The 14,763-nt window shown below is 42.6% G+C and overlaps 1 protein-coding gene across 6 annotated transcripts in view; it reads right to left on the bottom strand.

Annotated features, from left to right (window-relative positions):
* Positions 1 to 14,763, bottom strand: part of shank3a (SH3 and multiple ankyrin repeat domains 3a) — a 245,793-nt gene that overhangs the window by 38,996 nt on the left and 192,034 nt on the right. For all 6 annotated transcript variants that reach the window (XM_024803193.2, XM_076885709.1, XM_076885710.1 and 3 more), the window contains one exon: positions 14,092 to 14,205. In XM_024803193.2, coding sequence (XP_024658961.2) covers positions 14,092 to 14,205 — 114 coding nt within the window. The remainder of the gene's footprint in view (positions 1 to 14,091; positions 14,206 to 14,763) is intronic.

Genomic DNA, 14,763 nt, shown 5'->3' with positions numbered 1-14,763 from the left:
GAGTGCACAGTCACAAATCTCCAGGTTAGTGACAGACAGACCATATGACAGGACAAGGTGCAGTGCGTGTCCGTGCTCATGTGTAGGGCTAGGGCCAGGCTAAAAGAGTCAATAAGGCTTAAAAAGTCCTTTACCAGTGGTTTATCAGGACAACATACATGTATATTAAAATCTCCAACAATAAGAACACTATCATAGTTGGGCATAATCCCAGCTAAAAAAAAAAAAAGTTGTTTATGAAGTTCTTATTGTATTTCTGGGGGCGATAGATGACAGCACAGAAAACCGGGTTTGTACGACTCGCCTCAAACAAGGTAAGTTCAAAGCTGGAGAATGAAGGCTATAGAAAACACTGCTTACATTTGTAATCCTTTTTGTAAAAAGTCACTGTGCCTCCACCTCTGCCTGATTTCCGTGGCGAGTTAAAATAACAATAATCCACAGGTAAAAGTTCAGATAGAGCACTGGACTCACCAACACTCAGCCACGTCTCAGTCACACACAGAAAATCCAGATCACGGGAACTGAAGAAGTCCCGAAGAATAAAAGTTTTGTTTAAAAGTGATCTGGCGTTCACCAGGCCAATCCTGGCAGGAGCTGGAGTTGGCGCTCAAGGTTCAGGAGGTCCAGAAACCCGACGCAGCAATCTCAGGTTCCGATAATGTTGACGGCGGAAGTTTAGCCTGGGAGGGCATGGGCAGCGAGGCCGAGGAGCATCATCATCAAAGCCGACCACAGGCACCAAACAGGCATCAGCAGGATCCAGAAAACGTTGAGACGCAAACAGTCTTGGAAATAATCGATACAACATGGGAATGGTTGGTGATATTAAAGTCCTGTTAGTGGCTCATTAGTATATGTGAGGGGGCAAACTCCATGGTGACCATGGTGGCCATTTAGAAGTCGGCCATCTTGGATACAACTTTTGTTTTTTCAATAGGAAGAGGGCCATGTGACACATCAAACTTATTGGTAATGTCACAAGAAAAACAATGGTGTGCTTGGTTTCAACGTAACTTTATTCTTTCATCAGTTATTTACAAGTTTCTCTTTGTTCACAGCAATTGACATGTTGAAGAGGTTAACACGTGAGGAGCGGATCAAAATTGTGTTGATATCTGGTGAATGCAGTAACCGGGTCATTGCAGCAGATTTCAATGCAAGACACCCTACGAGACCACCCATCTCCTATGCTACAGTTAGCAAACTGCTTGCTAAGTTTCGTGAAACTGGTTCAAGTGTTGGATTTGCCAAAATGTGGACGCAAGAAAACTATCACTAATGAAGAAACATCAGTGGCTGTCCTAGCTTCATTCAACAAGAGCCCACAGCGTAGCACTCGCCGCATGTGACTGGAGAGTGGCATTAGTCGAACATCCCTTCGGCGGATATTAGCTACTCACAAATGGCAACCTTACAAACTCCAGCTACTGCAGCATCTCAATGAGGATGACCCAGATCGGCACACAGAATTTGCAGAATGGGCAAAACAAAAATTGGAACAGGACCCTCAGTTCACGCAGAAGATTTTGTTCAGTGATGAGGCAAACTTTTATGTGAATGGTGAAGTTAACAAACAAAACCACTGCTATTGGTCTGACACTAACCCACATGGATGGATCCCTCCAAGACTGTTGGAACAATAGAAGTGATGGTTTGGTGTGGTATATGGGGTACAACAATAGTGGGTCCATTCTTCATCAATGGAAACCTCAAGGCCACTGGATATTTGAAATTGCTACATGATGATGTGTTTCCCTCTTTATGCACTGAAGCTGGCACGTTCCCTGAGTTTTTCCAGCAAGATGGTGCACCACCACATTATGGGTGCCAGGTCCGAGCAGTCCTAGATGAACAGTTTCCTGGAAAGTGGATTGGTCATCGTGGGCCAGTTGAATGGCCCCCAAGGTCTCTCGATCTGACCCCCTTAGACTTTTATCTTTGGGGTCATCTGAAGGCAATTGTCTATGGTGTGAAGATACAAGATGTGCAGCACCTGAAACTACGGATACTGGATGCCTGTGCTGGCATTTCTCCTGCGGTGTTGCTATCAGTGTGTGAAGAGTGGGAGAAGAGGGTTGCATTGACAATCCAACACAATGAACTGTGAACAAATGAATCCAGCACATTGAACACATTTTATAAGTGGTCAGAAACTTGTAAATAACTGATGAAAGAATAAAGTTATGTTGAAACCAAGCACACCATTGTTTTTCTTGTGACATTACCAATAAGTTTGATGTGTCACATGGCCCTCTTCCTATCCGGTTGTTCAGTCTGACGTCACTAGCCGTGTCTGGGTCTAAACTCCGCTGCAGGTCCATATATCAAACGATCACTATGGCATTACTGAGAGTTGAAAAACTGTCTAAAGTCTTTCATCTTTAATAAAATGATCAGCCTTCTCCTCTACCAGGTGTAACAATTGAGTTTAACATCCAGGCATCCATGAAAACGGAATTTATGACATTTAACGGAGTTAGAAGTTAGCAGGGAGTTAGCTCGCTAGCTTCTATCTAAATACAATATAGCATGTCCTGACTGCAGGGTTTTGGAAACAAATTAAAACGTACAGCTCTGCTATCACTTCCAGCATAAATGAAGACAGAAAACTAAACAGCAGTGACGTTTGTAGGGTTACTGAAATTGGGCTAGCTGGTATATAATGATGTGCTACGTGACCACTAGCGACATAGCTATGTTAGCATAATATAAACAAGCTAACTTTTTTTCCACTCGATAAAAGTTAACGTGAGTGTTCTCGGTGGTCAGGAACAAATGTAATCGCATGGCAGGATGCTGTAAAAGGACCAAACTTCAGCCAGGAGAACAACTGAGATAATTCATCCACAATACAAGGTTAGTCATTCATATACTGCTGCATGGGCTGGGCTGTAGTTACATCCTAAGGTTTTAAAAACTGAGCTTAAATAAATGATTAGCGGTAATAAAAGCCGAGGGAGGTCAACAGTGATCACTGACTGTTTTAGGAGCTTTTTGAGATCAAATAGAAGAAAATACATAACATTAAACATGTTAACAACACAAAAGCCATATTAAACGCAGACTACTTTAGACCCGGAAGTAGGATTCGTCGCGTCATCACTGAACAACCGGATTGAAAAAACAAAAGTTGTATCCAAGATGGCCGACTTCTAAATGGCCACCATGGTCACCACCCATCTTGAGGAGTTTGCCCCCTCACATATACTAATGAGCCACAAACAGGACTTTAATATCACCAACCATTCCCATGTTATTACGGTGTATCCATATAAATGGCCCACCCTGTACATTAGCACTAAGGGAACACTAAGTAATGATCCACAACTATTTTCAGTTGCGGATGATAAAGGATTCAGAAAGTTTATTCATGCAGGCCCATATGACAGAGAATGTGCATCTTCTTTTTGTTTTCATATTTTAATTTATATTTAATTGTGTTGTGGTTTGCAGTGTTTTGTGTTGTTTCACTTTAAATTAGTTTAAAAGGAAAAAGCTGAAAATTTAAATATTTAAAAGTTGAAATGTGAATAGTTGGTTTTTGTATTATATGATTTATTTATTACATTTTATGTGGAGTGAATAAATAAAATTATATTTACGGTACCCTAGAGACAAAGCACGTATAAACCCCAAAACACGTACAAACCCTGAAGCATGTACAAACTCCAAAACACGTAAAAACTCCAAAACACGTACAAAACACAACAGAAGTGCTCCAGAATGCTAGGGGCAGTGTTGAACTTTTGTTACCTAGTGGCTACACAAGCCAGCAAGTACCAACGACCGTATTTGGTGTGTGGTAGTAATAGGTAAATGAACTTTTTTTTTTTTAATCATTTGAATATATATGAGTGCTTGTGTATAAATACACAAACAATACACATATGCTGTCATGCTTTCAATTGTATAATTTAAGTGATCTAGGTAGCTGTGTTTCGGAAGTTCAGTTAACGCTAGAAATGTGTTTTGGAGTTTGTACGTGCTTTGTCTCAAGGGGCCACCGCATATATCTATATATAAACATTTATAAATAAGACCACTTTTTTTACATTAGTAATTCCTTTTGTGCATAATTTTATATTATTGTTAATAATAAATTAATTAAAGCAACATGTTATGACCCAGTGATGTGTTTGTTGGTGTTGTGCCTCCCACCGGAGGATGGTGGCGGTATTTTCCCTTTTTTCTCTCCTAGGAGGTGGACACCTGGGCGTGGCTGCTAGGTATCTGGGTGGAGTCTCTACACACCTTCCGACTGGATAATTGATGGACCACCTCCAGTACTTAACATCCGGATGACAGTCACCTGGGAGTGCTGTTTGGAACCCCGTTGACTCGGTCACAGAGTTGTGTGTTGTGTCATTGTAGTGCAGGCTGGAGTATTCACGTGTACCTCTAGCCTTGCCATGTAAATAATTGTAAATAAGTTAACCAGTGGCGGTCACTTTTTTGTTCCTTTGCTGTATAACTTTCACTGTCGCAGCCTAGTAGGCGTGAGAAGCCGTTTTCTTTTGTTGAACAAGTTTTCTCCTGTTTTTCGTTAGATAGTTAGGTAAGTGACTTGTCTTTTGTTTTGGCTTCTTTTTATTTTGGTGTAGGGAAGACTAGGGATTGTTTTATAGGGAGTTTTGTTTATTGTTTTGGCATTGCTCACTGCTGATGAAAATAAATGGCTGCTTAAATACTTAAAAAAGGTGTCGTTGTTGGGGTTTGTGCGTGGGTGGGAAGTGAGTGGGGCAAACTATTTGTTACGTTTATTTACTTGCCGGGACCAGAACGTAACATATTGGGGGCTCGTCCCTTTGGTGGTTCTTTTTGTGGCTTGTTTTCTTGGTTGGCGGTTTTTTCTTGTGTGGGGGGTGTGTGTGTGTTAGGATGGAGTTTAAGTTGGAGGACTTCACTCTGAGCCCGTCTGCGGAGAAGTTGGACAGGTGTAAAAAGGCTGACCTCTTGCTTGTTGCTGAATTCTTTGATGTGACTGTGCCGTTGACTGCGAAGAAGAAAGAGCTTAGGGAGCTCCTGTGTGTCCAGTTGACGGACAGGGGGTTGTTTGGTGAGCCGGGTCCTGCAGGGGGGGTTGAGCAGGGGGCTGTTGCTGGTGTTTCTGCCCCACTGAAAAATCTCCCTTTTCCGCCTAGCCTTTCTGTGGAGGAGCTGCGGTTAACGCTGCGCATTAAGGAGGTGGAGCTAAAGAAACAGCAGTTGGAGGTGGACGCTATGCACTTGAGGATCAGGGCTCTGGAGGTAGAGGGGGGAGCCTCTGTGTCTGCCAGTCCTCCTGTACCTCGGTTAGCCCCGCAGTCACCATCCCCGCAGGTACCCTCCCCGGAGTCATCATCCCCGCAGTCGCCATCTCCGCAGCCACCGGCCCCGATGCCAGGTGGTGGCTTTGATGTGAGTAAACACATCAAAATGGTGCCGGCGTTTCGGGAAACTGAGGTGGATTCGTATTTCACAGTGTTTGAACGTATCGCAGGTGCGCTGCACTGGCCAAAGGATGTGTGGTCTCTTTTACTCCAATGTAGATTGGTGGGGAAAGCTCAAGAGGTATGCACCGCTCTTTCTCTGGAGGACAGTTTTGACTATGATACGGTGAAGGCTGCTGTCCTGCGTGCTTACGAGCTTGTGCCAGAGGCTTACAGGCAGAGATTTAGGGATGGGAAAAAATCCGCCAACCAGACCTATGTGGAGTTTGCCAGAGAAAAGAAAACTCTGTTTGATAAGTGGTGTCATGCTACAGAAGTAAAAACCTTGAATGACCTGCGTGAGTTGGTGACGTTGGAAGAGTTCAAAAACCAACTACCAGACACTGTGGTAACCTACTTAAACGAACAGAAGGTTACGACTCTCACCGCTGCTGCTATACGGGCTGATGAGTTTGTGTTGACACACAAAGTGGTGTTTTCGGTTCCTGCTCACAGTTTTCCGTCTTCCAGTAGCCCGCCCAGATGGTCTCCAAGGGGCACCCGCCGTGCCATCCCCTCATCCATTGAGAACCGCGTGTGTTTTTTTTGCCATGAGCAGGGACACCTTATTGCGGTTTGCCCTGCTCTGAAGAGAAAAGAAATGACCAGGGAGGGTACATCTCCTTCCCCAATAAACCTTCTACAGACAAACTCTCCTACTTGGGGGGAGGTGATGGCACCCGAAAATGATAAAGTAGATAAGGAGTTTAAGCCGTTTGTGTCAAACGGCTTTGTTTCCTTGATAGGAGAAGATCGGCGGACTCCTGTCAGTATTTTGCGAGACACTGGTGCGAAACAGTCGCTCATTCGTGAGGGGGTCTTACCGTTTTCAGCTCAATCCTGTTGTGGGGCGGATGTGTTAGCCTGGGGAGTTAGGATGTGTGTAATACGGGTTCCTTTACACTTGGTGCAGCTTTCGTCTCAGTTTTTGTCTGGTGAGGTTAAGCTTGGGGTGCGACCCCAGTTACCGGTTGCAGGTATTGACATCATCTTGGGAAACGATCTAGCTGGCGGCACAGTTTTTCCGTCGCCAGAAGTAGTCGATATACCACTTACAGATAACAGTGGTTTCGATCGTGCCACATCAAAGGCTGTTCCAACCGTCAGTGTAAAGACATTTAGGCAGAGGAGAGGTGCGAGTGGATCCCAGCAACAGCAGCAGCAGAATAGGAGGCAGCCCAAGGGGACGAGAAGAACAAATATTCAAACCACAAGGGTCGCTGAAGCCACCATGCAATCAGACCCAAGTAGATTCACTTTTCAGGACAGTCAGCAGCAAAATGCTGAAACCAGGCCACCTGCTAGAAAAAGACAAGGACCTCGACGGCATAGGGACCGCAGAAGAGGCCAGCTGATGGTGGCTAATGCTCCATCTCCCACCCTTAAATTTGACACAGACTTTGATTTTGATTCCTCCAACGCGCAATTCATTAAGGAGGCGCTTGAGAAGAAGTTACAGGAGGGGCTGAATCTAAAAGATGGGAATTCTGAGGGAAGGGAAAAGGAGGGGTTGCAGCTGAGTTCAGGGGAGGATCATTTTGGTCCAAAGTGCTACTATGACAAAGCAAAGTTTTTCTTTGACAACATCTCATCTGATAATGGGCTCAGACTGACGTGGGCAGAGGAGCGAAAGCGCAATCTGGAGACTTTTGGTGTCCCTGGGCGGTTCCTGAGGGGCCAAGGATTCAGAGGTGGACGCCAGTGTTTTGGGGGCGGGTGCAGTGCTCGTGCAGGAGGATGAAAATGGCGTTGACCACCCAGTCTGTTTCTTTTCTAGAACATTTCTAAAACAGCAACCAGCGCCTCATGCGTTGGTCCTTACTCCTACAGGATTTCAACATTGAGATCCGATATATAAGAGCTTAGAGAATGTTATGGCTGATGCCCTCTCTTGGTCGTAAATCAAACATCTTTGTGTGGGGTTGGATGTTTGATTTTTTTTGGGTGGGGGAAACTGTTATGACCCAGTGATGTGTTTGTTGGTGTTGTGCCTCCCACCGGAGGATGGTGGCGGTATTTTCCCTTTTTTCTCTCCTAGGAGGTGGACACCTGGGCGTGGCTGCTAGGTATCTGGGTGGAGTCTCTACACACCTTCCGACTGGATAATTGATGGACCACCTCCAGTACTTAACATCCGGATGACAGTCACCTGGGAGTGCTGTTTGGAACCCCGTTGACTCGGTCACAGAGTTGTGTGTTGTGTCATTGTAGTGCAGGCTGGAGTATTCACGTGTACCTCTAGCCTTGCCATGTAAATAATTGTAAATAAGTTAACCAGTGGCGGTCACTTTTTTGTTCCTTTGCTGTATAACTTTCACTGTCGCAGCCTAGTAGGCGTGAGAAGCCGTTTTCTTTTGTTGAACAAGTTTTCTCCTGTTTTTCGTTAGATAGTTAGGTAAGTGACTTGTCTTTTGTTTTGGCTTCTTTTTATTTTGGTGTAGGGAAGACTAGGGATTGTTTTATAGGGAGTTTTGTTTATTGTTTTGGCATTGCTCACTGCTGATGAAAATAAATGGCTGCTTAAATACTTAAAAAAGGTGTCGTTGTTGGGGTTTGTGCGTGGGTGGGAAGTGAGTGGGGCAAACTATTTGTTACGTTTATTTACTTGCCGGGACCAGAACGTAACAAACAAAACAACCTGAAGAGCCGGTTAGGAGCCGAAAGAGCCGGCTCTTTTTACTGAGCCAAGCCGAAAGAGCCGGTTCTCTAAAAAGAGCCGACAATCCCATCACTAGAGTGTTGGCATGTATGGCCTAGCATAGCCTGTAACGTTATTATGACGGACACATTTTATGAGTGAACTTGACTTTAAGTCACTTACAGGTTTCTTTGAAAATTACTTTCTTATATCCAGGTTTTTCCTTTTTGCTGCCATCCCCCTCTCCTCCTTGCAGATCCTCGCAGCGCAGGCTTGCCGCTGCTAAAACTAAACAGAGCTCCCTGAAAGGCACAGCCAATCGCATTGGCCATATTTGTCACCTAAGGTAGGACTCCAGCAGAGAGCGTAATTTGACTCTTTCTGCACCGCTAAGTGAATGAGACGTTGACAGATCATTTTTTTCTTGCTATTGGTTTTGTTTTTCTTTACTCGAAGACATCAAATTATTGGTGGGGGCAATTCAATAATCGCTGGATATTGGTGGGGACATCTCCCTTCTGTCCATGCCAAATCTACGCCCATGGCTCACTTGCCACACCATCAGATATCCATTCATAAGCTATTAGGGAAAAGCTACACAACACAGGCATTTACATGTCTCCTTCTCTTTTCTTTCACTGAATCCTCTTTAGCTCCCCTTGCAGTCCTCAAGGACTTTGAGAACATTTCCTGCTTATGTGTGGGCTGTCCTTTTCTGTCTCTTTGTCCCAGTGCTTCAAGAGCAATCATTTCCACAACTGACGTCATTCATTAATCACTTTTTTTTCATTGAGGGTTTATATTTAAATCGTAGCATGTTGTTCCAAGTGTACAGGATTGTCTCCTGTTTCATCCTCCAAAAGAATATGGCTGATATAGCTATAACAATTATTATTGTTTTCTAGCCTAATATGAAAACTATAAAATAAATACCTCTGACTGATAATGATCTTTCAATAATATAAAGTAGGCTGCACGGTATTTACAATTGCACCACCAAAGCCGAGCATTGAGAATCTTCTGAAATGCCAAGAAAATTATACTATACTGCATCATCAAACACTGTCAATAAGCAGACACAGATAATTACAGTATTGCCGTTGCACCTCAGATATGCCTGCAGAACCGAGCTACAAAGGGGAAATTGCGCTGAAAATTCCACACTTGTGACCAGATGACTTCCTGTGTGATTCCTCTCCAGTCCATTGCACTACCTCCCTATCGCTCCTTACCCCTCTCTCTTCCACCCTACCCTCCGTGATGCTCTGTTCATGTCAGTCTCAGCTGCCGCAGCAACACTGATGTTTAAGCATTCTAGGGGAGTGCAGACACACTCCAAAACTTCTTAATGGGCAGGCTAAAAATAGCTCAGGCTGGATCTGACTGGGCTGATTCATGCGGCTGTGAGTCATTCAACTGTGCCGCGGTGTGAGGAGAGCAAGGGAATGGAGTGAATGAGCACTAAAAGAAAAGAAATAAAACTTTGCACGCTTGTTAAGATATAAAACCGCTGAAAAATGTGCCCTTGCTTATCCCATCAATGAGAAAAATGTGCATTTTATCCCCTGTGAGCGCGTGTGCCTCTAATTCCTTAAGGACACTTGACACTGCAGGGCAGCAAAAAAGAAAATTAAGGCTAATATAATAGAAAATGAGGCTGATCAAAAACAACTCTCTGTTTCATTTACCATTAGGGACAACTTGTCTTTTTGGTTATTGCATGTTGATTTCTCGTTTGGGGATAGCAGGATGGTGGGTGGGGTCTTTAGGCTGGTGGGTTGTAGGAGCCCAACAGATGGTAGCCAACAGATTAACAGTACCACTGCTAAAAATGAGTGGCGTGGTAATTTGTTAGCATCATTAGAAAGGGAAAAGCAGTTCATACTCATATCATTATTCCCTCCATTAACACGGGTAAACATCTACTATTAACCCCCTGATACAGGCCAGCAGCATCTGTGTGTGTATGTGGGAGGGGGAGTTGCTTACTGCTTACTGAAATGATTCAAGGCTCTCAGCAGCGCTGGAAAACAAAGTCCTTTCCTTTTCCAAGTTTTGTTTTTTAACCCGAAAAATAACAACACACTGACACAGTACAACCCACTGACAAACAGACACACGAGACTACTGGGGCCCCGTAGATCAATCCAATCAATATTTTGGTCTTCCTATTGCTTTTGTTTCCCTCTTTGACTTCTACACTCAGCCTTTGTCTCACTTCCCTCTCTCTGTCCCCTTGAGCACTGGTTGAAGATGAACTGCTGGCTGCAGGTAGCTCCTTCCATGCTGAGAGCAGAGAGCCATGTGGTGACAGATAACAGCCAGAGAGTCGGTGATGGCTTAAACTGTCACATGGTCATTCACACTTTCTCCCTCTGTTTTCACATCCTCCACCCCAGACTTAAACTACTCCTTTTTTTCCATTCAACATCATTTTTTCTTTTCCCTCCATCTGCACTGCTCTTTCAAACCTCTCAGAAGAAACAGAGAAGTGATGGGGGCTTTTTTTCGAGTTTAGACCTCACGACTCATGGCACAGTGGAGCAGAGAGAAAGGGAGCGTGTATAATGGTATTTGGGTTACTTAATTGTAGACAGGGCTGTCTTTCCTGCTTCACTAGGCCGAGACATATTGCCCTTACTGTCAGTGATGCCTGAGTGGCTGCCTTCAGATAAACAACCCACTGTGGGTGTTGTAGTGTGTCCCAGTGTGTGTTACTATGTCATCTTGTGTTGTCTTGCTGTTGTATTGCACATGAATCTAGGGATGAGGATGAGATTAGTTTTGAAATGCTTCAGTAGATTCAGAAATTGTATGTTAATCACTGATATATCAAATCCCTGTCTTGTACTGCATAATTTATTTTCATTTATATAATTATAGGCAAATATAATTATTAGCATCTGGTTAAATAAAAGAAAAAGAACTATTTACTGGTGGGGAAGGTAGACATCACTTCAAATCTCTAAAAAGGGCTTCTAGGTTCTGAGTTTTTTAGGATTTATGAGTGAGTGGGACTGAGATTCAGATCCCCCCCCTCCTCCCTCTTTTCCTCCTCTCTGAAAGACACGCTCTGCCATCTCCACTTTGCTGTCTTTTAGAGTATGCTCCACCATCCGTCTCCCTTGCTATCTGGCCCTTTCTTTCCCACCTTCCCCTATCTTTTTCTCACAATGCATTTAAATGGAGTATTTAGAGATTCCGCCCTTTCTCATCACTCCACACCTACTCTGAGGTAACCTCAATCCCTCAACAACCCCTTTAAAAAAAGAAAATTCCCCAGCTGCTCCAGAAATAGGCCCCAGGAGACGCACGACTAACACACAAGGAAGGGGATGATATTCACAACCAAAAATGCCCTTGCCTTATTTCCACTCTATGAACCTGCTGCAGCCTTTTATGCCAAGGTAAACGTTTTCACCCAGTGACCAGATGGTTTCCATGATATTTGTTTATGATGCTGCACAAAAATTTGAATCTAGCAACCCCACTGCACATGTTGTTCCCCCTGGGACTGCACTAAACGAAATGTGCCAGCTGCTAATTAAACGACAGTCTAAATGGAGATGCGTTCACATTAATCTGAAGTACTCTGAGTTGTTTGAAAAGTTTACAATGTTGTCTTTAAATGCTGCAACATGGATGTGAAGGTCAATTATGAAGCACACAAAATGGCATGCCAAAAAATATAGAAGTTTTACACCATTTTATTACCTACTGCAGGGCAGGAGCTGCTTTACTGTTAGGTGGTCTTTTTTATTTATTGTTCCTGTATCATTTCCGTGTGTTACAGCCAAACAGCAATGCATTCCATTACCATACTACTGCAATACATTTTACTGGTAGACTATTTTTCAGCTTTTAAAAACTTGCTTGTATTCCTCAAGACCAATGAGTTTATGTAAAGGTCAATAAATAATGATAAGAAAGGATTCTTAAAAACAAAGCGATCCAGTCGTCAGCAGATTACTTGAGAGAACTGCAGGTTAACAGTGTCTGACATCTGTGAGACAGACTAGACTTTCAGCAAACAGAAAGCAGACTAAACCTTCCCAACACTGACAATCTGATGTCGAGAATAGCCACCTCAGTATCAATTAAGACATTTATAAACTAGTACAAAAATGGGCAGCCAAACAAATGAAACAATACAAACACCAGCTAAATGCTGACTATTAATCTGTTTTGGGGGTAATTGGAGTGAAAGTGATTTCTTTCTAGAATTATCCCTTTGTGGCTGTGAGCCTCTATGAAACAATCGATTTACTGTTTAAATCTACTTCTCTGCAGACTTCACCTTTGACCTTTTGGATATAGAAGATCTTTATGTTATCATCCTCCCCCACTAGACATTTGAGTGAAATTTCATCATGGTTAGCAAAACACGTTTTGTGAGCTCAGTGTGATCCTGGCCTATATGACTGATGTACCAACTGACAGTCTGAAAACATGAATCCTTCAGCCACAACAAGTGTCACTACAGAGACTAAAAGATGTTTGGCTACACGTGTTTGAATTATTCACCTCCATAAAACTCCCATACAAAACCAATTTTCAAAGTTTTGGTTAATTATTTAACAAAACTAATAGATAAGCATGAAATACTACTTAAACTCTAATTTACTAAACTAGGTCTGTCACCACTAATGCTTATGTATGTTTTTGTTCATGTGGGCTTTCCACAAATGATAACACATCATTCACATACAGCTCTATTACACAATGCTTTTACACTTTTTAAGACTGAAAATTAAAAGCAAACCTTTTATAAAAAGAAGGAACATATACAGGAAGTATTTTCCATTAACTTGTAGTCGACTGCTAAATTTCATGAGAATTTTCCTCTGATCCAAACCCTGACTACATGTTCTAATGCAGGCTAAACCATTCAGGCTTTGCAGTACACCTGCATTTAATTATGCACTAATCAAGTGCCCCTAAAAGCTTGAAAATCTTTGGTGGATAACTCAACAGTCAAATGTCAACTAATGAAAAGGGAAGGTTAGATTTAAGTACTCTGTTGCCAGTATACTGTCTCCGGCATCGGCATAACCGTCTTTCCAGGCAGCCTAGACATTTTCAAGAGATTTACCTCAGCTGCTACTGTAAGAATATTTTATTGATGATACAGTTTTACTGTCAAAGCAGCTGTAAATATTTGCAACAGTTGGGAATCTGGAACAAATAAACTTTTTACTATTTGTTATTACTTATTTATTTGCAAATTTTACTTTTGAAGTATATTTCTGAAGTACAACTGGGTGCTTAAAACCCTTGCCTCAACAAACACGGGCTTTATTTTTGCATTTATTTACAAAGTGCAGGGTAGACATACAGACAGCAGGGGACTGACATGCAGCAAAAATATGGCCAACCTGAAGTCAAAGTGGATTCAGTGACTAACCCATTTCAGCCCAAGTATCCTCTCTGTAACTATTGCTCCTTAACACTGTATTTACACTGCCAGAGGTGGGTGATGCTTTTTGTGGACACATGTATAAAAAATATCATTATTACTTTGGCTTTTGCTGTTCAGTATTCCCCAAATTATTTAAATCCTCTCAGAATTTATCATTAAGATCAATATTTAATTTTAGGCAGCAGGCGATGGTTACAGGAGAGATATTTTTTTGACAGAATTTCTATAGTTGGCACAGGCGTTTAATTAATAAGCCTGAAATTTTAAATGATAAAAAAAAAATCAAGAAAGTGATTAGAATGAAAGCAGTTTATAGTCAATTTAAAAAATGTAATTGCCAATTAATTTATAGTGCACCTTTTTTCATTTCTGGTTTCAGGGTATTTCCAACTAATTGATGATTACATCACAGAGACACAGATGTTACACTATTGTTTCCACAAAGAGAGCTACACAGGACTCTGACCATTAGAGCAAGATTATAATAACTTGCCAGACTCTGACACCATCACTGCACAGTATGCACATGCATGTATGGGTCAGTGTGCATGTAGATGTCTTACCTAGTCGTGGATCGTATTGTCTCATCTGCACTTCTTCCACACAGTCTGCTGGGAACCATCCTGTCCTCCCTTTGACTGTGCCTTCCCAGAAACCTCCTTCCCCAATGCTGAGCACTGACAAAGAGAGAGAGTATGGGGACATTTCATTAAATGAGCCTTAGCTGTCATCATTGTGAGGTTGTGGAGTCTTGGGAAAGGGAACAAAAAGGACAAAGGGCCACATAACCAACTGGGTATTTAGTTTTTTTGTGTTCTTTCTTCATAAATTACACAATGAAGTGTGCACACAGGGAATGGGAAGAAAGGACAAGAGTGAAAGACTTTGTTTCACAAACACACACCGACACGAAGTCCACTGACACAAAGAGAAGAAATTGGGAAGCAGAAATACTGGTCTGTAACTTATGTACCACACCAAGGGCAACATATTTTCATTCCCCCTCATACCAGTAACTAAGTAGAGGGACAAACTGATATTTTAAAACAGAGGAAAGGAATGATAAAAAAGAAGTGGGAGTTAATAAAAGGCGAAAAAAAAAGGACCAAGTAGAGGTTGTGAAAGAGAACAAGAGGGCGGGAAGGAAAAAGAAAGAGATCCCTTCTAAGTTCTGCTGTGGTAATTAGAGATGAATGTATAGTTGATATTGATCTTCCCTGCAGGACTGAGCCAGC

Source organism: Maylandia zebra, linkage group LG7 (genome assembly GCF_041146795.1).
Source record: "Maylandia zebra isolate NMK-2024a linkage group LG7, Mzebra_GT3a, whole genome shotgun sequence".
Classification (NCBI taxonomy): domain Eukaryota; kingdom Metazoa; phylum Chordata; class Actinopteri; order Cichliformes; family Cichlidae; genus Maylandia; species Maylandia zebra.
This window is presented reverse-complemented; position numbering and strand designations above follow the sequence as displayed.